General features: G+C 47.0%; 8 protein-coding genes and 1 non-coding gene across 9 annotated transcripts; 4 read left to right on the top strand and 5 right to left on the bottom strand.

Moving 5' to 3' along the window:
• Positions 1 to 1130: 1130 nt before the first annotated feature.
• On the top strand, positions 1131 to 3326 carry GGS25DRAFT_77377 (general substrate transporter). Its single transcript, XM_049266010.1, has 4 exons — positions 1131 to 1693; positions 1767 to 2221; positions 2286 to 2536; positions 2622 to 3326. Exons 1-4 carry the CDS (start codon positions 1242 to 1244, stop codon positions 3090 to 3092), a joined length of 1629 nt encoding a protein of 542 aa, XP_049112081.1. The 5' UTR covers positions 1131 to 1241; the 3' UTR covers positions 3093 to 3326.
• A 406-nt stretch (positions 3327 to 3732) lies between these two features.
• GGS25DRAFT_509626 (uncharacterized protein) lies at positions 3733 to 4893 on the top strand. The gene is made up of 2 exons (XM_049262580.1): positions 3733 to 4308; positions 4388 to 4893. The coding sequence occupies exons 1-2, from the start codon at positions 4135 to 4137 to the stop codon at positions 4706 to 4708; spliced, it is 495 nt and encodes a 164-aa protein (XP_049112080.1). The 5' UTR covers positions 3733 to 4134; the 3' UTR covers positions 4709 to 4893.
• A 617-nt stretch (positions 4894 to 5510) lies between these two features.
• On the bottom strand, positions 5511 to 7766 carry GGS25DRAFT_509623 (glycoside hydrolase superfamily). Its single transcript, XM_049262579.1, has 2 exons — positions 6978 to 7766; positions 5511 to 6927 (listed from the first exon to the last, which is right to left on the bottom strand). Exons 1-2 carry the CDS (start codon positions 7039 to 7041, stop codon positions 5729 to 5731), a joined length of 1263 nt encoding a protein of 420 aa, XP_049112079.1. The 5' UTR covers positions 7042 to 7766; the 3' UTR covers positions 5511 to 5728.
• A 242-nt stretch (positions 7767 to 8008) lies between these two features.
• On the bottom strand, positions 8009 to 10235 carry GGS25DRAFT_77307 (aminotransferase class I and II). Its single transcript, XM_049266009.1, has 4 exons — positions 9615 to 10235; positions 9025 to 9538; positions 8458 to 8949; positions 8009 to 8380 (listed from the first exon to the last, which is right to left on the bottom strand). Exons 1-4 carry the CDS (start codon positions 9944 to 9946, stop codon positions 8165 to 8167), a joined length of 1554 nt encoding a protein of 517 aa, XP_049112078.1. The 5' UTR covers positions 9947 to 10235; the 3' UTR covers positions 8009 to 8164.
• A 236-nt stretch (positions 10236 to 10471) lies between these two features.
• GGS25DRAFT_509604 (putative actin-binding protein Fragmin) lies at positions 10472 to 12079 on the bottom strand. Its single transcript, XM_049262578.1, has one exon. The coding sequence runs from the start codon at positions 11759 to 11761 to the stop codon at positions 10598 to 10600; it is 1164 nt and encodes a 387-aa protein (XP_049112077.1). The 5' UTR covers positions 11762 to 12079; the 3' UTR covers positions 10472 to 10597.
• A 173-nt stretch (positions 12080 to 12252) lies between these two features.
• On the top strand, positions 12253 to 12888 carry GGS25DRAFT_509602 (ribosome-assembly protein 3-domain-containing protein). The gene has a single exon (XM_049262577.1). It carries the CDS (start codon positions 12390 to 12392, stop codon positions 12615 to 12617), a length of 228 nt encoding a protein of 75 aa, XP_049112076.1. The 5' UTR covers positions 12253 to 12389; the 3' UTR covers positions 12618 to 12888.
• A 65-nt stretch (positions 12889 to 12953) lies between these two features.
• GGS25DRAFT_t113 lies at positions 12954 to 13056 on the bottom strand. The gene has a single exon. It is a non-coding gene; the product is annotated as a tRNA-Ser (tRNA).
• Positions 13057 to 13335: 279 nt separating this feature from the next.
• Positions 13336 to 16087, bottom strand: GGS25DRAFT_509598 (uncharacterized protein). The gene is made up of 4 exons (XM_049262576.1): positions 15849 to 16087; positions 15201 to 15764; positions 14667 to 15133; positions 13336 to 14607 (listed from the first exon to the last, which is right to left on the bottom strand). Exons 2-4 carry the CDS (start codon positions 15564 to 15566, stop codon positions 13971 to 13973), a joined length of 1470 nt encoding a protein of 489 aa, XP_049112075.1. The 5' UTR covers positions 15567 to 15764; positions 15849 to 16087; the 3' UTR covers positions 13336 to 13970.
• A 1585-nt stretch (positions 16088 to 17672) lies between these two features.
• Positions 17673 to 21555, top strand: GGS25DRAFT_77046 (ARM repeat-containing protein). Its single transcript, XM_049266008.1, has 7 exons — positions 17673 to 17945; positions 18036 to 18255; positions 18403 to 20791; positions 20848 to 20978; positions 21034 to 21115; positions 21168 to 21245; positions 21305 to 21555. The coding sequence occupies exons 1-7, from the start codon at positions 17763 to 17765 to the stop codon at positions 21513 to 21515; spliced, it is 3294 nt and encodes a 1097-aa protein (XP_049112074.1). The 5' UTR covers positions 17673 to 17762; the 3' UTR covers positions 21516 to 21555.
• The last annotated feature ends 134 nt before the right edge of the window (positions 21556 to 21689 follow it).

The raw sequence follows: 21689 nt of genomic DNA, 5'->3' as shown, positions 1-21689 counted from the left end.
GTTTTTTTCTTCCTATTCTTTTTTTTCTATTAATTTTTCTAATAGATTTCAGGAATTGCCTTTTTGTACCGGGGAACCAAAGAGGAAATGAGAATCAAAATATATATGGTACTTCCTCTATTTGGGAATATGCAATGATAATCAAAGTAAGCGTTCCTCATTCCTTTTTTCTAGTATAGCAACGTAACGGTCTTAGGGTGGACTTAGTTGCTTGGCTCACATCCCAAGATCGTCACTGATCTCACCGCTTAGATACCGAAAGGGGCATAGCAGGCAGCAAAGGAAGCGAACCACGGGCTTAGCGGGAGGACCGGCTCTTGCAGGGTTTTTATAAAACTGAACCTGATAGGATGCCGGCCCTGGCATGATATGCCTGGCTCCGGCGGCTTATAATGCGGCTGTTTTGGGCGTCCGACGCCGTGGCCGAATTTCACGACTTCAGCCCTTCGGGCGCCAGTGGCAGGCGGGTAACGCTGCGCTACGACGACCGTAGCCGGGTGTCCATGAGATCCATTTTACCATTGACCATTTGGATGAGGTAGGGGCCTTACTTAGCCCATCCACCCATCCACCCGTCCATCGATTCCACCCCCATCAACTACCCCCATCACCCCATAACCCATCCTTTGCCATTGTGGAATCATGGGGCGGTGGGTAACAATGACGAAACTTGGATGACGATCTTCAGAACTGTCCCCATAATAAAAAAGGGAACAATTTTTGCCTCTGCTATTACATCTGTCACATCTCACCTCCCAGCTGCCTGCCGCACTTCTCCGTACGTAATTCAGCGCTATCGTGAACCGGCAAACCGCCAGCGTGTGGACACCCAATCTTATGTTTTATTGTGGAATTCTCTCTTGGGAGTTCTTGGGAGCTTCTTGGGACGTCTCAACTGTTATGATGACATTCACTCGGCCCTTGTTCGGTGGCACCCACCAAGACTCGGTTCCAGCAGGTTGCGGAGGTGCTCGACCCTTTTTTTTTCTGGGTATCTGGAAATGCGTACGGGCCCTTAGACGACATGTGAGCATAGTTTGTAGCCCAGCATAAACATATATAACACGGGGTTGGTGGACCTCATCTCTTTTCCCCAATGGCCTGGAACTCGTTCTATTTCCCTATCTCATTACTTCTTACTTTAATCCCCCTTACACCCAACAGCACTCAGGCCTTGACATTCAGTAATATACTCTTCTGATCGAGTGAACGAGATAAGCCTAAGCCCGGCCCTACCGACAATGGGACACAAAGACAACGCCGACGGCGTGCCCACCTATTGGGGCACGTCTGGCAAGACCTTACAAAGAATGATTACGGCTGTAGCGACGACAGACTTCTTACTTTTCGGCTACGATCAGGGTGTCATGTCTGGCATCATCTCCGCCCCGGCCTTCACCTCGGACTTTCCCGAAGTCGAGGGTGACAGCACGTATGAAGGTTTTGTCGTGTCAATCTATGCCGTCGGCTGCTTCTTAGGCGCCTGCTTTATCCTCAGTTTCGGTGACCACCTCGGTCGCCGCCGGTCTATCTTCCTCGGTGCTGCTATCATGATTATCGGTGTTATTATTCAGATTACGGCCATACCTAATGGCTCAGGGGGAGGTGCCACGGCACAGTTTATCATCGGACGGTGTATAACGGGCGTAGGAAACGGCATCAATACATCAACAGTGCCGACTTATCAAGCAGAGTGAGTACTTTTCTTTCGTGTTTTTCAACGTACAGGTAACTGTCGATGAATACTTGCTAACACATACCAATAGATGTAGTCACTCGCACAACCGTGGAAAGCTGATCTGCATTGAAGGCGGAAACGTCGCCATCGGAACCTTGATTGCGTATTGGATCGACTACGGCTGCACCTATGGACCCCATGAATTCGTTTGGCGATTCCCCATTGCCTTCCAATGCGTTTTTGCCTTGGTTGTCATCATTCTCATGACACAACTCCCTGAATCCCCACGATGGCTTTTAACCAAGGACCGTAATGAAGAGGCAGCTACCGTTCTAGCAGCTCTCAACCATCAGCCCCGCGACCACCCGGAGATTCAAACCCAGGTCGCTGTCATCGTGGACGCTATTCGTGTTTCTGGTCACGCCGGTGGTGTAACTCCTATGTCGGCACTATTCACTAACGGTCCGACTCAAAACTTCCGTCGTCTCATACTCGGCGCCTCATCTCAAATGATGCAACAGCTATCAGGTTGCAACGCTGTTAGTAAGTAGTATTCAAACCCCTACCTTTGTCTTCTAGGCGCCTATAATTGCTAACGCTCTTGAAGTTTACTACTTCCCAATTCTGTTCCAAACTTCGATCGGTACTTCTCACAACTTGGCGCTGCTTCTTGGAGGTGTTAACATGATCGTTTACTCCATCTTTGCGACTACTTCGTGGTTTGCCGTCGAACGTGTTGGTCGCCGCAAGTTGTATCTCATTGGTACCGTTGGACAATGCTTATCTATGGTGCTTACTTTCGCCGCTTTGATTCCTGGCACTGAGGAGGCGGCTAAAGGAGCCGCTGTCGGCCTTTTCGTAAGTTCTCCTACATCTATAATCTTATTCTCGCTATGGCTATGGCTGTTGGTACTGGTGGATACTAACCGGAATATCCTATTAGACCTACATTGCCTTCTTCGGTGCTACTTGGCTACCGTTGCCGTGGCTCTACCCTGCCGAGATCAACCCTCTCAAGACGCGAGCCAAGGCCAACGCCACTTCAACTGTGTCTAACTGGCTATGGAATTTCTTCATTGTTATGATAACACCAGTGTTATTGAGCAATACTGGACAGAACGGCTGGGGCACGTACCTGTTCTTCGGTATCCTCAACGCCATGTTCTTCCCCATCATCTACTTCTTCTACCCTGAGACGGCGGGACGTACCTTGGAAGAGATTGACGTCATCTTCGTTAAGGGCTACGCCGAGAAGATCAGCTACGTAAAGGCAGCCAAAGAACTGCCCCGCCTTAACGAGACGGAGGTGCAGCAGAAGGCTCGCGAGTACGGTTTAAACCTATCGGATGAGGAGGCGACTGTCAGCATTCACGAGAAAGCTGAGGGTACCCTTTCTACACCCCCTTCAGATTAAAATGATGCAATGATGCATGTCTAGGCATGAGAAGCAGGTGGCGCAACAGGGAGCAATGGTTGCTTATGTTGTATCACTCAGCAAGGCTCATATCCGAGCTAATGATGACTGACATGGTACGAAAGTGTTGACGTTGAAGTTTACGTTTGCGCTGCCAATGTTTCGATGACGACAATGAGCGAAGTGGTCAGGTTGGTCCGTTGACCAAGACACGGTGTATGTGGCTGTAATTTACAGCAGAAGGGAATATCCTAATGTGGTATTCTTTTTCATTTTCCATCTAAGGAGTTGACAATCAGGTTATTGATTTTATAATGTCTTTTTTTAAGTATCTATTCTTTCGTCGTTTCTTCACGGGTTTGTCGAGATATACCCTTGGGTCTAAAAGACCTAAACACGCTTGGATAGAATGCGGCTAGATCTCTGCATGTTGCATAGAGAGATAAAGAACATAGACGGGCGAGTACCTCATGTCATTATGCATTCGATAGAGACCATGAATATCAATTGTCTTGCATCAAAAATACTGCCTGATGTGATGATGTGATGATATGATGATATGATAGTGTGATAGTGTGATGACTTCGTCAGCCCCAGTAGGCACATAAAACATAGTCTCTTGACGTTAGATAACAACCCTAGAGGGTATACGCTAGTATGTGGTATATCCTATCCATCTTTGTCTGGTCCATACAACCTCACCTGCATAGCGATCCAATAACTCCAATTCGCTGGGGCCACGCACGCCAGTGACAACGTCACATCGGTGATTGGACGCCTACCGAATACTCTTTATCTTCCCTTTGGCAACCAGAGCAATAGATTGCGTCTCGATTATCTGAGCCTTATCTGAGCCACATCAGTAGATACTGATGTCTATTAGATGTACTACTACTATATCAGTCTTATGGATCATCTTTAACTAGCACCTACCTGATAGCCCTGTAAATATATCATGTATCTGTAGACTTATCTATAACTATACTTGACTCGTTCCCTTGAGCAACACGAGTCCAAAATAAGGAAGCATCTGAAATCTACTATGGCAAAAGTGGCCGATTTTCACGGGTGGTTCACGCCGTTGGTGTTGACTTTAATCCTGTTGAGTTTTACGCAATCCATTGCAGCTCAAGATACATCCAGTACCGTTTCGGTATACTTGCCAGCTATCAGATCAGCACAATGGTCTCAACTACGGGGCAGTATCGTGACCAGTGTGGGTCCATCATTCCACCTCCCTCCTCCTATTCACCTACCTAGCCCCCTATTATTGTTAACTCTTCTCAATCAAAAAGGATAACGAGGAAACTGTATACACAATCTTCTGTGCCCCTGAGCAAACATCGACCCCTGGTGACCGATTCGCAAGTTGCTCCGTCGGCGACGACCGTCTCCCTTTCACATTTACCGAGGGACCCTCAACCTTACACTATGACCATGAGGACTCTTCTCTGTACGTTCTCAACCACCCCCCCCCTTTTTCCAATCCACACATAACTCCTCGTCTCCAAAGAAAAAAAAGAAAAAAAAGGCCCCCCCAAGAAAGCCAAGCAAACAATCAAACAGACAAACAATTACCTACCTACCTACCTACCTACCTACCCTGGGAACAATAGTACTTACACAAATTAAAAATCTAACCTCTCACGCACCCCACTTATTAACCCCAAAACAGCACCATATCCCTCGGCTGCACCCTCACCAGCACGACGGCCGCGACCTGCAGCGGCACGACCTCTCTTGGCCCCGCCTTCTCGCTGGGGCCCCTGCACGGGCCCGTCAACACCTCCGTCCCGGCGCTCGCCGTCATCGGCAGCGACGTCGGGTGGGGCGTCCTCACCCTCGCCGCGCCCCCCGCCACCTCCACCGCCAGCGACGGCCGCACCGTGACGTACTACCCGTCCGGGAATAACAGCAGCACCACCACCACCACCACCGCCGCCGCCGCCGCCGCCTCAACCGCTGGTGGAGGTATAATCGGCACAACGGCAACGGCAACAGGAACAGCAACAGAAACTACTACCGCCACAGCCGAGACCAGCGATGGGGATAATAATAGTGCCGCCTCAGGAACTAGTGCCACATCCACAGGCGGCGCCGGAACGACGAGGAATCAAGCAGAGAAAGGGGGCGCGGGAACCTGGTTGGCCGCCTTGGTTTCCGTGCTTCTCGTGCTGCAGTGAAATGGACTACGTATTGTGATTACTCCCTGCTGGACACTTTATCTATCGATATTGTACAATACATGTTTTTTGGGGGGGTGGAAGAGTTCAAGTAGTATAACTAAATACTTAACAGGCCTTGCCATACGTATGTATTCACCCTCCGAATATCGAGTTTCGAGGGAGGTATATTTATATATGTATATATATACACGACACAAAGCACGCATCATCGTAGCTAGAGAAATACAAGGAAAAATACAGCGATCAAATTGATTTACAGTGAAGAGGATACCGGTCAAAATCGTACACATCCTCCCATCTCCCATCTCCCATCTCCCTTCTTTTCTCTAGCCATTTAGACCTAGCCGCCATCTCTTCAACCAATTGTTGCCATCCATATTCCTAGCCTCGTTAACTCGTAACTTGTTTCATCTCTACCTAGGTAGACACATGGCATCCACACTCGCCATTCTACTGATCACTGGGCGAGTAACGCCCTCCCATACCCCAAAACTGCTCTGCCATAAATGTACCCGCAACGGGTTTCTTCCACAAGTCGTTAAAAGCCGTGAAAAGGATCACATCCCCGGCATTTTCTACATACGCGCTTTTGATGGAAGAAAGTGCGGTGGATTGCTGGTCCATTCCGGGGACCGCGGCGCCGTTCGATTGTCCCTGCCAGGGCCATCCTGTCTCTGTCACCACGATACGCTTGCTCGAATCTGACATTTTGCTGCGAATCTTGGTGACAGTAGAAGTGACGAACTGGCCTGCTTGATCAGCGCCTGTATTCGGGTCGAAAAAAGGGTGGACATTAACAGCACAATAATCCGACTGATCGCAAAGCTCGGGATGGGCAAGCACAGCGACGAACGTATCGACGACTACTACTGGGCCTTGATACCCAGCATCTCTCAGTCTGAAGCGTGCTTCCGTCAAGGCACCCAGCGACTGGCTCACCGTGGCTCCACCATTGTTGACCAATTCGTTGCCTACCGAGACGGTGTCGACCATACTCCAATCATGGTCCAGACCTGTAGCCATGGTAGAGACGGCTTGATCTATCGAGTTGATATCGAAGATGCCCAGGAAGAGTTTGTTGCCGTAATTCTTGGCCGCGGCATACGCTTTGGCTACTTGATCGCAATCCACGCCATACAAGCGAATGACTCCATAATCCTTAGCTATAAGGGCAAAATCTGCGTCCACTTCGTCCGCAGTCTTGCAGCCTCCGTTGCCCTTATAAGGAGAGTAGGTGACACCATGAAGAGCACTGTGGTTAGAAATAGGAGTAGGTGTCGTAGGAGGATCCGGCAAGTTTGAGCTCGCCGGGTATGTGTTTACGGAGGAAGCTGGTTTAGAGAAAGAAGTTTGCTGGTCGGTTGCTGGCACCGATGGAACAATCGGGGGCGGCGTAGGAGTTGTTAATAACCCCGATATCGTAGCTTCAGTTGACACAGGGGTTGCTGGTTTCTTAGACGTATCCACCGACACGGGAACATAAACAACTTGTTCCGTAGCGGTACGGATTGTGTTGTTATCCTGGTCTACGTAGACTACAACTTCGGGGATTTCCGTTGTTGTGCTGCGCGTAGAATCAGTGATGGTGATCTTGTCCCTCTTCGTGATGATAGTCCTGTGTGGCCTATGCCGATGGACATGGCGATGCCCTGATATCGTATTAACTCATATTACCACTGTGGCTGGATCTACAACTCACTCGGCTGTCCAGCTGACAGGTGAAAAAGGGAAAGGAAAGCAATGGAAGCCGTTGTAAGCCTCATGATATCAGTACGTGAATGTGAAGATGGGTATTATCCGAAAGCAAAAAATCGTAGGATTCGTGGGAGACAAATAACAGATGGGCTGGGTTGTCAGCGAACCAATGAACCAAGAGAGCGAACGAGTTGGTAAATAGGAGAGTTAGCGGCAAGAGTAAAAACAAAAGGGAAAGATGGACATGAATGGGACAATAGAAAGACGAGAGTCGCCAATGGGTATCTATTAGTTACAGGAACTACAAGAAGAACAAAAGGACACAAAGGAGTGAAGGAGAACAAGTGTTTGTAGGTGAGGGTATGAGATATCAAGGAAGTATGATGAGGTTCAAGGACTTGAGCATCGAGGCCCAACCCAAGAAACGGTGTCAACAGCATGGCATCTGGTGTGGCGGAAGCTACCCCGGTGTCAGGAAGGGAAGAAATCAAAACAATAGATAGGTCGGAATGTGCGTTCCTGGAGGGTTCCTGGAGGGTCTCAAAGAACAATGTGGTGAAGGAATGATGGTGGTCTCAGGGAGGAAATATGACGCTGGAAATATAAAAGGATTAAAATCAAGGGAGGGTGCCATAGAAGAGGACAATAGAAATAGTTAATGTTAGTTATTATGATCTGAGATTGGGTACTGGTAGGAAAGAGGAAGAATGAAAGGATGGATAAAAAGAAAAAGAAAAAGAAAAAGAAATACAGAGAAAGAACATTGAAGAGTGCGTACGAGGAACTGGGCAAGCTTCAAGTTCAATGTTGGTAAGAACGCCCTAACCTACATAAGTACATACCACTATGTAGTATACATGTACACATCAAGTCTCAGAATCCCTCCTTCCTACATACCCTGGATACCCTAGGTACTATGTAGTATGTAGTACTTGAATAAAATAAATAAAGAGAATTAGTAATTAGTATTCGGGTCTATAATCATCTGACTTCAAATCTTGGTGGCGTAACCCCTATCCCCCCTCCCCCCTCCCCCCCTTTTCTATCCTCTGTACCTAAGAATAGCCCGCCCTATACAGCTTGCAACGTCCACCCATCCCATAGTTATTCTCCATCCGTGTCATGTCATGTCATGTCATGTCGTAAAGGAACGTAGAACAGTGAACGAGATCATGAGAAGCTGAATGTCTCCTAGGCAGCTAGCGTTGATTGACGGTTCGGTTTCCGCGTCATGATCTTGGTGATGGCATGTCGAATTGTTACTCCTGCCTTTTCAATTTCCTTCTTCGACAAGCCCGACGTGATGCAAACCTTGAGCGCCGGCCTAATGTTAATATCTTTGGTGCCGATGCTGCCCATCATCAAACGACTTTTGGACCGCGTGATGAGTACCCCATTCGCCAGTGCCTATGCCTTTCTGTTAGTGGACATATTATTCACAAGACCCCCAGACCCCCAATGAATCGGCCATTCTCTTTACTCACCTCGTCCGTAATATCGAGGAACAATCGTTCCTGGTCTTCATTGCTTAGTTGCTTAGATCGGACAACCTCGGGCTTGAATACTAGCAGCATGACGGGGTTTTCTAGGTCACTGGTGCATTGGACCCAATCGCTTCGCGGATCAAGCTGTGCTCTCATAGCTCGGATGTTCTCTCGGCACTGAAGTAGGATGTCAGGGTTGCATTGCAAAACATTCAATGTTTCGCTGGCCGTGACGGCAGCCATGGCAGGGAGAGCGGCTGAGAAGGTGTAGGAAGCGGCATTGATGCGTTGGTGGCGTATGACGTCTTTTGAACCGGCACAGAATCCGCCGGCAGCACAGAGTGGTCCCGCGAGCGATCCAATGATCATGTCCACAGCCTCCGAGTCGACATTTTGTGCCTCAGTTAATCCGCGCCCGTTGCGACCAAGTACACCAAATGACCAGGTCTCGTCAAGGGCAATGCGGAACTTGTATTTTTCCTTCAATTCAACCTATAGAATTGATTCGTTTAGCCAAATGATTCACTCGGCATTATGCTCTTTTGTGGAAAAGTAAGAGTCACTTACGAGTTTAGGGAGATTGGAGCAGTCGCCAACCATTTCAAAGATGCCCTCAGTCACAATGAATCGCCTGGTCAAGATCTTCTTCTTCGCTTGCTCCTCGACTACCTTCTTCATCACTCGCTCCAGATCTTCCATGTCGTTGTGCTCGTACCAGCGGATATTGCTTCGGGAGGCCTCGAGGCCTTTGCGGATCGGGTAATTGACCATCTTATCGGCCACGATCACATCTCCACGTTTGCAAAAAGTCGGGATAACGCTAGAAATAGTTGAGAAGGCATGGGCATAGACGATGCTGCTCTGAGTACCAAGAAAAGTCGCGATATCCTGCTCGGTATTCATATGGACGTCTTGGGTGCCGTAGAACTGGGGCGGGCCACAGGGGCCGACTCCATAGGTGCGCAAAGTCTGAATCGCCTTATCTTTGATCGAGTCGCTTGCAGTGAGGTTATAGAAGTTATACGAGGCGAGATTTACAACAGTCTTGCCGCTAGATAGCTTTACTTTCGGACCAGTCGGACTACCCGGGTGATATTAGCAATTAGGAATTGCCCTTTTCCCATTGGAGTAAGCATAGATCTAGAGATGGTACTTACCCAACAATAACGGGCTGCCTCTCTGCTTCGGCTTCCTCGAGGGGGGTCTGGGCAGCAACAAGAGGCTCGGGCTCCCAGTCCTTGACGAGTTCATCGATCTCATCTTCGCGAAGCTTGACGTAATTAGGATCGTGGGTAGGGTAAGAAGGTGAGAGAAGATATCGAATAAAGAATAGAACCAGAATGAGTTCTATGGCGGATCGAACTGGATCATTCTGATAGCTAGACTGGATGTACCGTATCAAGACGGCACTTCCGGGGACTTTTTGAAAGGCGTGAGAGATCTCGTGAAGTGAGGCCTGTAAATATAATTGGGCCTCGTGGAGATCCATTTTGAATCAATTCAATTCCTTTGGATGTTTATTCAATAAAGAACATTGAAAAGAATTCGATATGGAATGTACATCTAACTAGAAGCACGGGTGTATATATTCACAGAATTCGTATGTACGTTGTAGGTAGGGAAGAGATTATTTGGTTCGTTTTTAGGGGAAGGTCGGCAACGATCCCAAAATGGAAGAGGGTCTCCTAATAATTAATTTAATTCCGTTTGCTTACATTTGAACATTTGTACTTGAACAAGTTGAACATGGTTAAAGATCCTACAGGCTACTATGTAGCCGCTACAGCAGTACCATAGTACAGTATGATACCACACTAGTCAATTTAAAGACTGCCCAGGTGCCCTATTCCACTTAATTTATTAACTAATCCTACTGATTTCTACCTACATGGGTAGGCCCGGTAGGTAGTAACTATGTGGATCTTATGTAGCTACTAGGTTAGTTAACTACCTAAAGGCTAATGTAGAGCGGCTAGAGCCTACATATATACATAGCTTACAGTGAATCAGTGAATCAGTGAATCAGTGATGCATTAATACATACATGTAACTAGTAGGATAACTACTTGCATACCTAGGAATTTAAGATATACTACATACATACATACCTATACATCAATGATATGTAGTAAGAAACCATTCACGCCTCGAGAGCCCTGACAAACGCCAGGCTTTCGTTTCCTTCAACAACCTTGGAAATCGGATTGTAATATCCCTTTCCGAGCTGTCGGATATACGATTCGGCCACTTTGATCCACATTACTTTCTCTGCTCTGCTAGCTCCCATACCTTGCCACACCCAGACCGTAGTGCCGGAGTCGAGTAGGAAGATGTCGTGGCTATCTAGATCGGAACTGCTCATTGCGGTGCCTTCCTTCACCAGGTCAAACCGCAGTTGACCTGAGGCATCGGATAGGCGGAATAGCCTGCGAGGGCGCTGTTCCGCCTCATGGCTCTTGGAGGCGATTGGTCGGGGGGCTTGAAATGATACCTCGACGTCCCCACCACCAAGCATAGCCACTATTGTCTGTGATTTTGACTCCGTTTGCGATAGCACTTCAACCTCGATGTGTTTTGCAACCGTCATGTCGTGTACAACTTGCGCAGCCTTGGCCTTTTCCATCGGGCTACAACCCCTACCCTGCCAAACCCAGATCTTATTGTTGCGCTCCAGCACAAATACGTCATTATCGTCTAGGCTCTGCCAGGTAGGCTCAACCTCGTAGACCATGACAGAATCAGCCCGTTTGGCAGATGGGTGCTTGAAAATTCTGAGTAGTGTGAGAGTCTCCTTCGGTTCTTCCGTCTCTACATGTGTGAAGCCTGATTTGACGCCACCGGAGAGAACTCGGATACGAGAGAACAAAGCGATGAAATCCTCCGACGGCTCTTTCTGGAGTTCTCGATGCTGTGTAGCTACGCCGTGTAGATATTCGTCTAGCTCGACCGTCTTGTAAGCGGCAGTACCCGCTTCATCCTGCGACGTCTTGTTCCCAAGCCAAAAGTAAACATCGTGGCTGAGTTTTTCTTCTCCATCCTTGCTCCCGACCTTGTACGAGTACAAAACAATATAGCTATCTCCTTCATGGAAGTCGCCGTATTGCTCTTTTGGCCAGGGCACCACCTCGAAGTTTTCTATTCGCCAGATATAGAGCCCGGGTGTTTGTCCCACTTCCTGCCAAGCTGGTTCGGTAGCGGCCGAATTGTATTTGACCTTGTGGTCAAGTTCCGTTCCTATATATTCCACGTTGCTGTCTCTCCAATCGTATTCTTTCATATGTACCAGTCCTTCGTATGGTGCCATTTTAAGAATATGAAGATGGTATGCAATATCGGCGTGGGTTGACAAAATTCTTATTGGGATTGATGGGGTATTTGGGTAGACAGAGGCCTACTACATATGTACAGTATTGGATATATTGTGATAAGTAGTTTCCATTGACGTTAACAACCAGAGCTACATGTAGGTAGGGAGATGTTTATGAATTACGTTAATTTGGTTGCATATATGGAGAAGGTCCACGAATACATGTACGGGAATATTCGGATACCTATTCTTTTAAAACATTCTGGGGCTTGATTGATGAGTAAATGGTCCAATTGTGATTGCGTTCAATGCGTCGTGTGTTGTTGGCTCTCTTCAATAATATCATATAGCGATAACTAACTATACCTAGTAGTTATGTATTATGTAATTAGATATGTACGTACTAACGTTACTAGTAGTACGTACCTAACCTAGGTAACTAGTTAATTAGTAATAGTTATGGAGATTTTTCAATCATTGGATTAAAAATTTACGACTCTACATCAATAACTACCTAAGGTTGCTCTTTTTCCCTACAAATGTACTAAGACAACCACAACCTCTTCACTGATTTTCAAACTTGGCAGTAAAAGGGAGAAAAAACACGAGGACGCAATAAACCACAATGTCGAACAAGGACGCCACGACTCAAGAGTTTACCTCTTACTACCTCCAACAAAGCACCAAGGAGTTCGCAGAGGACTTGGACAAGATTCGAAATGCCGATGACTTCAAAGGCGATGCAATAGCCATGCTTGTCCAATCTCTGCAGCAGGGTACATCTCTGTTTTCTACAGCCGATCAGAAGAGGGTGATCGAGGCGCAAAAGTCGGGGGTTTCGAAGGACAGATGAATAATGGATATTACCTGGGGGTTTGCGTGCATGTACATACTCTCTCCCTCATCTCATTCATAGGTGCATGATAGAAGAGATCGTTTCAGCCACAGAGGTTCAAGGTCAACAATGATTCTCTACATAATACCTACCATATACTTGATTCACTCACCCTACGGCTACAACTTACTTTGTTCACTTATAATCAAGTAGAAAAAAAAAATGAAAAAAAAATGATAGATAATCTGGAATGCTCTCAAAGATAAAAAAAAAAGTAAGCAATATTGAAGAATAAGTTAGGTTAGTTGAAATTGTGGGTTTTTTTTGGTAAGCATACCAAAAAGCAAAAGATTTCGACACGAGCAGGATTCGAACCTGCGCGTCCTAAGACATGAGATGACAAGATTCGCTGGTGGCAATTCAAGTCTCACCCGTTAGACCACTCCGGCATCGTGCCTTGATAAAAATAGACTTTTAAAGGAGTTTATATATTGTAGCAATCATGTATGTACGTTTTAGGTGGCTTAGCTCCAAGTTAGTACATACTACATACACAGTACCTAGTACATATGTAGTACTACATGTATTGTAGCCTGTACACTAGGTATGCACTACATGTATGTACTATGTAGGTGGCAGGTGGCAGGCCGCAGGTGCAGTGTGACTGAGTGTGTACATACTTTAGTGCCGCTTTGGCTTTGATAATCGTTTAATTGACGAGTCCACTTTGATATATACATATTATCCACATTTAAGACTCTAGCAGCCTGAGTCTACTAACATTGAAGGCAATAGGGATACATATCATGTTCAATGTTCTCTTCAGAGCCATCTACATAGTAGTTACTAATATTTGAGAAAATAATATTTATATAAATATATGTTCTGTCTATATTCTGTCTATCATATAGATATTGTACAGTAATTCAAGTGTCGGAACAGTTGCACCAAAGATCATGAGGGTATCGTAGTCAAGTCATTTATTATCGTCAAGTGCATCTGAAGCCAACAGATGGGTAGAATCAAGCATGAGCAGAGAATTGATTGAATATAAGTACCCTGCAAAACTCCGCCTGATATTTATTGCGTAGAGAGCTAAGACCAACGCCATTGACTCCTTACAACCTGCGTCATAAACGTCATGAACGTAAAATACGACCTATGTTTTGAAACTACATACCTAAGAAAACCTCCCTCCCTCTCTACTGCCAGCACGAACACAACGTAAGAGACCTCACGTAGAAAGAAGAGTGTTGCTTGAAAGGAAGAACAACGTGACAGTACCGTTTGCGGCTATCATTATCGAAGTAGGATCCTTGTTTAGTCTCAAGGGGGTCAAGAGTTGATTTTATATATTGTAATTCTACAGCCCTAACGTCGAATATCTAGGCTAGCACGAGTAGACTCGATAGACGGGCGAACCGAACTGCTAGAGCTTCTTCGTCTTCTTGCGCGCTGCTCGCTCGGGTCTGTAGGGTTGAGACCAGTGGACCTTGCGAATAGATTGAGGATATCTGTCAAGGTAATAACGCCAATCAGGCGCCCGGATAAGTGAGATCCTGGTAAAGTAGATGCCGGGGGGACCGAGGGAAAATGACTGCCAGTAAGAGATGTTTGCGATGAAGACGGAGTAGGAACAAAAATAGTGGGGCCCAACGACGGAGTACCTGGCGCCGATGGGGATGGGGATGCTGACTCCACTACCCACATTCTGTGCGAGTGAGTAGCGACTAGCTTGGCCACGGTGTGGGCGAGAGTGGAATACGGGTTGACATAAAATACCGGGAATGAGTCCTTGCCCTTCTCAACGCCTTTCTCGGTCAGGATGACAGATATAAAGTGCATACATGAATTTTGGAGGAGAGGAAGGCTCGTGGAGCTGGTGAGAAGCCTGACATCTGCGGAAGAGATGTTACCGACGACGTTCAGACCGTTATCAACTACAGCGACACTCGATAAGCCCTCCTGATTCATAAGGTTGAGAGCCTCGGTTAAGGGACTGTCGGCGCTATGAGGTTATTAGCAGATTAGTCAAAGTAAAGGTAGAAATACCAATATTGAACATACTTGATAGCAAGTATCTGTTGCGACCCAACGCCTAGGTCGCGCAAAACCCTCGGATAAAGATCGTCGATGACGCGGAAGTTGATACCTTCGTTCCAGAAGAATTCTATAAGCTTCCACTGACTGAAGATGCCGACGACATCGGTATTGTGGTTTGTAACAAGCATTCGATGTACGCCGCTACCAAAGATCTCGATCGCCTTAGCCAAATCATCATCACCCTGCAAAGTGACGAGCGACTCCTTGCGACATATGGGTTGGATATCACGGAGTGGTATGTTGACACGGTCTTGAGCTCTCTTCGCTATCGAATCATATAACTCGACCAGATCCTCGCTTGGATGCGCCAACCCTACCACAATCAGAATGTATGCATTCAAGTCATTGTAGTCGAAGGTCGATACGGGAACGGAGCTAGTTGCGTTCTCTCGGATGATGACAACATTGGTCGAGGTATTCTTGAGGAGGGCCTAGTGACATGGTTAGGAATGGGTAATTCGGATAGATTCTACGCTGGGGCTAGAAGCAGGGTGTTACCATTGTGGCGTCCTCCACACTAGTATCCATATCAACCCAGAATACCTCATCTTTGGACACAAGTTCACCGATTGCAACATCGCGCCAATCTCGGCCAGCGAAACGAGGACTGTGCTGTCTAGGGGCGGGCGGGTGATTGAGTAGTTCCTGGATGGCGGACTGGGTGAAGGAGGGGTGTCGATGATTTCGTGGGGAGGGTGGCAAGCCTCTCAAGTTCTCTGCGAAGCTTGAGCGGTGGCTATGGGTGATGATATGGCCCGACTTGTGTATACTCGAAGAAGAACCAGTTCGTTGCGGGGGCGGCGGTGAGATGCTTGTTTCTTTGGAATCTCTGCCTCCCCTGGCATATATTGCATTAGGATCCATAATGACGAGAGAGAAGAGAGCGATAAGATCTTTTCTTTGCCGTAGTAGTGGTGGAGGTGGAGGTGGAGGTGGTGGCGGTAATACAGTAAGTGGCTATACGATCACTGGTAATTGTAAAACTGAGTGAATGGCGAATGGTAACTTGAAGTAGCTTCGAACATTGAACATTGAGCATTGAAGCTCCAAGGATACAAGTTACTTATATGTAGGTAGGTAAGTAGGTATGTATGCAAATAGCTAGCTTAGCTAGCTGAGGGAAGAGACTTAACTAGCCTTGCCTACCTTAGTACCTACTTACTCATGTACAGACAACAAAGATCATGGTGTTGCTTTTTCTGTTGCAGGTGTTTGGTATTTGTTGCAGTGTAGTATTGACATACCTAGGTATCTAGGTAATATCTTACATAGTAGAATACATAGCATGTAATGATATATCTTATCAATACATGTAATGTCAATAATTCAATTATGTATGATATGTATGATGCGTAGGATGAGATTACATACTATGTATATACAACATTCCTCGTTATGGACAGTACAACCGGACTCCCCTTGACCTTCAATGACCTTGGCTGCTTACATGATGTATGTAGACAGTCAACCCCTCCTTCACCTTATACCTACACTAGTAGACTAGTATTAGTAGGCATGTAAGTATACACCGTCACCCATCTGTCATTTGCTAGGTCTGGCGGGGTTTTGTGGGACATGGGAAATAGTGGGCTGATAGATTAGTTACTTACAGTAGTTACCTAGGCTAGGGTATGTAATTAACCATACTAGGTACCTCGCCATAACTACTGTAGATGGTATTATGTATTTATCCTACATAGTAAGATCATTTTCACGTACCTGCATACTATGGATATATGTACTATGTAATATCATTGATGTCAACGGTATGCATGATATCAATCCATCTCAACTTGAACCAACAACTTCAAAATGCCATTCCCCCATCTCTGACCTACATAACAGCCGGCCAACCTAGTTTAACCTAGTTTGTTCCTCTCATTGCTGCGTCAAGTTATCTCTTGGAACATGATGGCCGGGCAGATGTTCTCGACTTCAAGGCTGTTGTATCGACTGATAAGGGGCAATACGTGGCAGCATAGACAAGCAGTGTACGTTCGAGGTTATAGGAATCTATGGCCAATCAACTCAACAAGACCTTTTGCATTGGCAGACAAGTTAGGAACAAGAAGCATCCTACCCTAGGTAGTCATGCTAAGGCTCGTACCTACATAGTTAGACCTAACCTAGTAACTTGAATGATTGATGATTGATTACCTACCTAGGTACCTAGGTGGGGTATATTGGATCCAGTCTGTAGGCACCTAAACATTGAAGTTAGTGAATATTTATAGGTGCCGTGGCGGATAGGTGATGTGTGTGGCACTGTGTGCTACTATGCGCCTGGCTTAAACCTTAATAAACCAACCATGAAGCAGACTGAAGAAGGTGTACCTTCCATCTTGGGCTAGTGTTGATTAGTTTTCTTTTTCTTTTTCTTTTGTTTTTTCTACTTTGGCCGTGCGAAGAGAAGCATGGTTTTTTAATAAATTTTTTTTAAACAATTTTGTATTAGTTCAACCACGGTGAATGGTGAAGAACGAAGCAAAAAAAAAAAAAAAAAAAAAAAAAAAAAGATCAACAGCAAAGACCTCCCCTCTTTCGCGACCCCTCGTTACCAATTCATGCCAGCCAAAACATGATATTACTTACAATACCGATATTAACAAACTAGACCGCATATCGCACATTACCTCTTTTAATTCATGCTGGCTTGGATCTATTCTTACAGTTGCCTTTAAGAAACCAAATACTAAGCATTCGCACTCGACAATTTCCCCTCGATATCGCAAAATCTGTAAAGCTGCCAGCGCGTTCAACCCGGCGGGGCATATACACATACACATTAACACACACACCACACACAGACACAGAAGACATACACTTTCAACATACAACAACACGCAGCATATACCATACCTACACTCTCCCACTATCATATTCGCTCGTCACAAACCAATCTGACCCTGATCCTGGTTTTGACCTTCGCCGCGAACTTGTTCTTTCTAATAAATTTTGTCTTTGTTTACCTATCTTATTATTATACCTCCCCCTTCTCAGGCCTCTTCCCTTTTTTTCTCAGACACCTCAGTTACCAAACCTAACAATTACAAATCCACCATGTCGGTACTTCCGGCAGAAACCCACGCAGAGCTCACGCAGCTTCTGCAAGCTCTCCAGTCCCCAGACAATTCCATACGGTCCCAGGCGGAGGGGCACCTACAAAGCAACTGGACCAATACTCGTCCCGAGATCCTGTTGATGGGCCTAGCTGAGCAGATAGCGGCTTCGAACGAAACATCAGTATGCAATCTCACTCTATCCTGTCTCACATTTACTTACTGTGTGCCCGAAAACGAAAAGACTGACCATTTTCAACCTTTGTTTCTATAGCTCCGTTCTTTTGCCGCAGTTATATTTCGTCGAATAGCTTCCAAGACTCGCAAGTCCGACAAAGGTGACAGCATCGAGATTTTCATATCTTTACCTACCGACCAGGCATCTGTTATCCGCCACAAACTCCTTGAGGCCTTAGCCAACGAGAGAGACCGCCTGGTCAGGAATAAAATCAGCGATGCCGTTGCCGATGTCGCGAGGCAATACTCAGAAACTAGTTAGTTTTTCCGTTACCCTTTATTATCTTCGCTTCATCTATCCTACCACCCGTCTGGCTTTGCATTCCGCAGGGGATCATAAATGATAGCGAGAGATCGTGTGAGGATGGATACACTCAAGAGAATGGATACTGACAGAATTTCAGGTGAGCAATGGCCAGAGATCTTGGCTGTTCTCTTCAACCTCAGTATGGCGGCAGATGCGGGCCAGCGCGAGACGGCCTATCGTGTTTTTGCGACAACACCGGGTATCATAGAGAAGCAACATGAGAGCGCGGTATTGGAGGCCTTCAACAGAGGCTTCAAGGACGATTCTGTCGCCGTTCGATTAGCTGCTATGGAGGCCTTCGCTTCCTTCTTCCGCAGCATCCCTAAGAAAGTCCAACCCAAATACTTCTCCCTACTCCCCGATGTCCTCAACATTCTACCTCCAATCAAAGACTCGCACGACTCTGAGGATCTCAGCAAGGCCCTTGTTGCCCTTATCGAGCTAGCCGAGACCTCCCCTAAGATGTTCCGGCCCTTATTCCATAACCTCGTTATGTTCAGCATCGGTGTGATTCAAGATAAGGAATTAAATGACCTCTGTCGCCAAAACGCGCTCGAGCTGATGGCTACTTTTGCTGACTATGCTCCATCCATATGTCGAAAGGATCCGTCCTACACGAACGATATGATCACCCAATGTCTAAGCTTGATGACGGATCTCGGCGAGGACGACGATGACGCTGCCGAATGGTTGACCTCTGACGATCTCGATCAAGAGGAGAGCGACCTCAACCACGTTGCTGGAGAACAATGTATGGACCGGTTAGCCAACAAACTCGGTGGCGAGACTATCCTGGCGCCCACGTTTCACTGGCTCCCGAGGATGATGACTTCAATGGCATGGAAGGATCGTCATGCCGCTCTTATGGCCATCTCTGCCATTTCCGAAGGTTGTCGCGATCTTATGATCAAGGAATTAAGCCAAGTCCTTGAGCTAGTGGTCCCAGCATTGAAAGACCCCCACCCGAGAGTTCGCTGGGCCGGATGTCAAGCCCTCGGCCAAATGAGTACTGATTTTGCGCCAACGATGCAAAAGGAATATTACGATATTATTTTGACGACCATTGTTCCTGTTCTTGACTCCCCTGAAGGCCGTGTTAAAGCTCATGCCGCTGCCGCGCTAGTCAATTTTTGCGAGGAGGCGGAAAAGAGTATTCTTGAGCCCTATCTCGATGACTTGCTCTCTCACCTTTTCCAGCTACTCCAAAATGAGAAGCGCTACGTTCAAGAGCAGGCTCTCTCTACAATTGCTACGATCGCCGACGCCGCCGAAGCCGCCTTTTCTAAGTATTATGATACGCTGATGCCTTTGCTTGTCAATGTGCTGCAGCAAGAGACTGAGAAGGAGTACCGTCTGCTTCGCGCGAAGGCTATGGAATGTGCGACTTTAATTGCATTGGCTGTAGGCAAGGAACGTCTCGGGAGGGACGCGATGACTTTGGTCGACCTTCTTGCCAACATTCAAGCTAATATTACCGACGCCGATGACCCTCAGTCGCAGTATCTCATGCACTGCTGGGGGCGTATGTGCAGGGTCATGGGCCCAGACTTTTTACGCTTCCTACCGAATGTTATGCCTCCTCTAGTTGAGTTGGCTAGCGCTAAGGCTGATATTCAACTGCTAGATACGGATGATGAAATCGAGCAAATTCAGCAGGAGGATGGATGGGAGTTGGTGCCGCTCAAGGGTAAGATGATTGGAATCAGGACTAGCACGATGGACGACAAGCATATGGCAATTGAATTGCTGGTGGTTTATGCTCAGACTCTAGAAGGACATTTTGCCCCTTATGTCGCCGAAACGATGGAGAAGATTGCGTTGCCTGGCCTGGCATTCTTCTTCCACGACCCCGTTCGGTTCATATCGGCCAAGCTTGTACCCCAACTTCTTAGCTCGTATAAAAAGGCCTATGGACCCGAGTCCAATGAACTAAGGGGCCTATGGGCTGGCACGGTTGAAAAGCTACTAGAGGTACTGACTGCTGAACCCGCCATTGACGCCTTGGCTGAGATGTACCAATGCTTTTACGAGTCGGTCGAGGTGGTTGGGAAGGACTGCCTGAGCCAACAGCATATGAGCAAGTTTATCGACGGAGTCCATTCGGCTGTGGAGGATTACAGAGACCGCGTCATTCGGCGCGAGGAGGAGAAAGAAGGAGCAGCAGCCGAAGACGCCGAGGACGAAGCCGAAGAGCTTATGCTTGCCATTGAGGATGACCAAACATTGTTGTCCGATATGAACAAGGCATTCCACTCCATTTTCAAGAACCATGGCTCTGCTTTCCTCCAACCATGGGAGCGTCTCATGGGTACTTACCAAAGTTTTCTCACGTCGGCAGATCCTACACAGCGCCAGTGGGGGTTGTGTATCATGGATGATGTTTTGGAATACTGCGGTCCGGACAGCGTCCGATATGCGCAAGCTATTAGCACCGCTCTTCTTGAAGGCTGCAAGGACCCTTCTGCTGCAATCCGGCAAGCCGCGGCGTAAGTAAAGTTATGATTCCCATCTTTTGTGGGCGATTGCTGATGTCTCTTGACAGGTATGGCATCGGTGTGGCCGCTCATCGTGGTGGGGCCCCGTGGTCTCAATTCCTAGCCACTTCGATACCTTACCTATTTCAAGCCACCCAAATACCGGATTCTCGTGGCGAGGAAGCTGTTTATGCCACTGGTAGGTTATCTTGTTTAATAAGGGATATGATGTGTAGATCTAACGTAAGAGACAGAGAACGCCTGCGCAGCTATTGCAAAGATACTTCATTTCAACAAACAAAGCCTACAAGATGAACAGGCCATTGCAACCCAATGGTATGTATATATACAGTCGTGTGTTGAACAGTATCACTAACCACTTCGCTAGGGTTAACACTCTACCCGTTACCAATGACGAGGAAGCAGCCCCATATGCCTATGGCTATCTGGTGGAGTTGATTGAGCAGTAAGCGTTTTAGCCCCTTGAAGTAAGCAAGCATAAGCATTTTACTAACACTGGCGCAGGCAAAATCCAGCAGTACTTAGCCAAGTGGACAAGGTGTTTGTGTACGTGGGCCAGGCTCTCGAAGCTGAGATGCTCCATGGGCAGCTTAGTGCACGTGTTGCCAGAGCTGTCCGAATACTTCTACAGTCAGCAGGTGTAGATCCCACGCCACTGTTGCAACAACATTTCACGCCGGAAGGGCAGCAGGCTATCACGCGTCACTTTGCATAGACGGAGTGTGATGATGCGCATGAGCCGCCGTGACCTGGCTAGTTTGAGAAGCCGTAAATGTTGGGCTTGTGAAAAGTCACTCATCGAGACTGGCTAGGTACAAACAAAAAGGACGCCGAGGCTCCAACCACTACGCCACTCTCGCCCTCCCCATTCAGCCTACTTACATGGCCA

The sequence above is a fragment of the Hypoxylon fragiforme genome (assembly GCF_022984875.1).
Source record: "Hypoxylon fragiforme strain CBS 206.31 chromosome Unknown GGS25scaffold_10, whole genome shotgun sequence".
Classification (NCBI taxonomy): Eukaryota; Fungi; Ascomycota; class Sordariomycetes; order Xylariales; family Hypoxylaceae; genus Hypoxylon; species Hypoxylon fragiforme.
This window is presented reverse-complemented; position numbering and strand designations above follow the sequence as displayed.

What these genes read in the sequence shown, in the direction of transcription:
- GGS25DRAFT_77377 (XM_049266010.1), top strand. Translation starts at nt 1,242, where the DNA reads ATGGGACACAAAGACAACGCCGACGGCGTGCCCACCTATTGGGGCACG. An exon ending in GTGCCGACTTATCAAGCAGA is followed by an intron (nt 1,694 to 1,766) that starts GTGAGTACTTTT and finishes ACATACCAATAG; the next exon opens with ATGTAGTCACTCGCACAACC. An exon ending in GAGCCGCTGTCGGCCTTTTC is followed by an intron (nt 2,537 to 2,621) that starts GTAAGTTCTCCT and finishes ATATCCTATTAG; the next exon opens with ACCTACATTGCCTTCTTCGG.
- GGS25DRAFT_509626 (XM_049262580.1), top strand. Translation starts at nt 4,135, where the DNA reads ATGGCAAAAGTGGCCGATTTTCACGGGTGGTTCACGCCGTTGGTGTTG. An exon ending in GGGGCAGTATCGTGACCAGT is followed by an intron (nt 4,309 to 4,387) that starts GTGGGTCCATCA and finishes TCAATCAAAAAG; the next exon opens with GATAACGAGGAAACTGTATA.
- GGS25DRAFT_509623 (XM_049262579.1), bottom strand. Translation starts at nt 7,041, where the DNA reads ATGAGGCTTACAACGGCTTCCATTGCTTTCCTTTCCCTTTTTCACCTG. An exon ending in CCTGTCAGCTGGACAGCCGA is followed by an intron (nt 6,928 to 6,977) that starts GTGAGTTGTAGA and finishes ATACGATATCAG; the next exon opens with GGCATCGCCATGTCCATCGG.
- GGS25DRAFT_77307 (XM_049266009.1), bottom strand. Translation starts at nt 9,946, where the DNA reads ATGGATCTCCACGAGGCCCAATTATATTTACAGGCCTCACTTCACGAG. An exon ending in AGGCAGCCCGTTATTGTTGG is followed by an intron (nt 9,539 to 9,614) that starts GTAAGTACCATC and finishes TCACCCGGGTAG; the next exon opens with TCCGACTGGTCCGAAAGTAA. An exon ending in TCCTCGATATTACGGACGAG is followed by an intron (nt 8,381 to 8,457) that starts GTGAGTAAAGAG and finishes AGAAAGGCATAG; the next exon opens with GCACTGGCGAATGGGGTACT.
- GGS25DRAFT_509604 (XM_049262578.1), bottom strand. Translation starts at nt 11,761, where the DNA reads ATGGCACCATACGAAGGACTGGTACATATGAAAGAATACGATTGGAGA.
- GGS25DRAFT_509602 (XM_049262577.1), top strand. Translation starts at nt 12,390, where the DNA reads ATGTCGAACAAGGACGCCACGACTCAAGAGTTTACCTCTTACTACCTC.
- GGS25DRAFT_509598 (XM_049262576.1), bottom strand. Translation starts at nt 15,566, where the DNA reads ATGGATCCTAATGCAATATATGCCAGGGGAGGCAGAGATTCCAAAGAA. An exon ending in GTGTGGAGGACGCCACAATG is followed by an intron (nt 15,134 to 15,200) that starts GTAACACCCTGC and finishes CCATGTCACTAG; the next exon opens with GCCCTCCTCAAGAATACCTC. An exon ending in CAACAGATACTTGCTATCAA is followed by an intron (nt 14,608 to 14,666) that starts GTATGTTCAATA and finishes ATAACCTCATAG; the next exon opens with CGCCGACAGTCCCTTAACCG.
- GGS25DRAFT_77046 (XM_049266008.1), top strand. Translation starts at nt 17,763, where the DNA reads ATGTCGGTACTTCCGGCAGAAACCCACGCAGAGCTCACGCAGCTTCTG. An exon ending in CGGCTTCGAACGAAACATCA is followed by an intron (nt 17,946 to 18,035) that starts GTATGCAATCTC and finishes TTGTTTCTATAG; the next exon opens with CTCCGTTCTTTTGCCGCAGT. An exon ending in GGAAGCTGTTTATGCCACTG is followed by an intron (nt 20,979 to 21,033) that starts GTAGGTTATCTT and finishes CGTAAGAGACAG; the next exon opens with AGAACGCCTGCGCAGCTATT.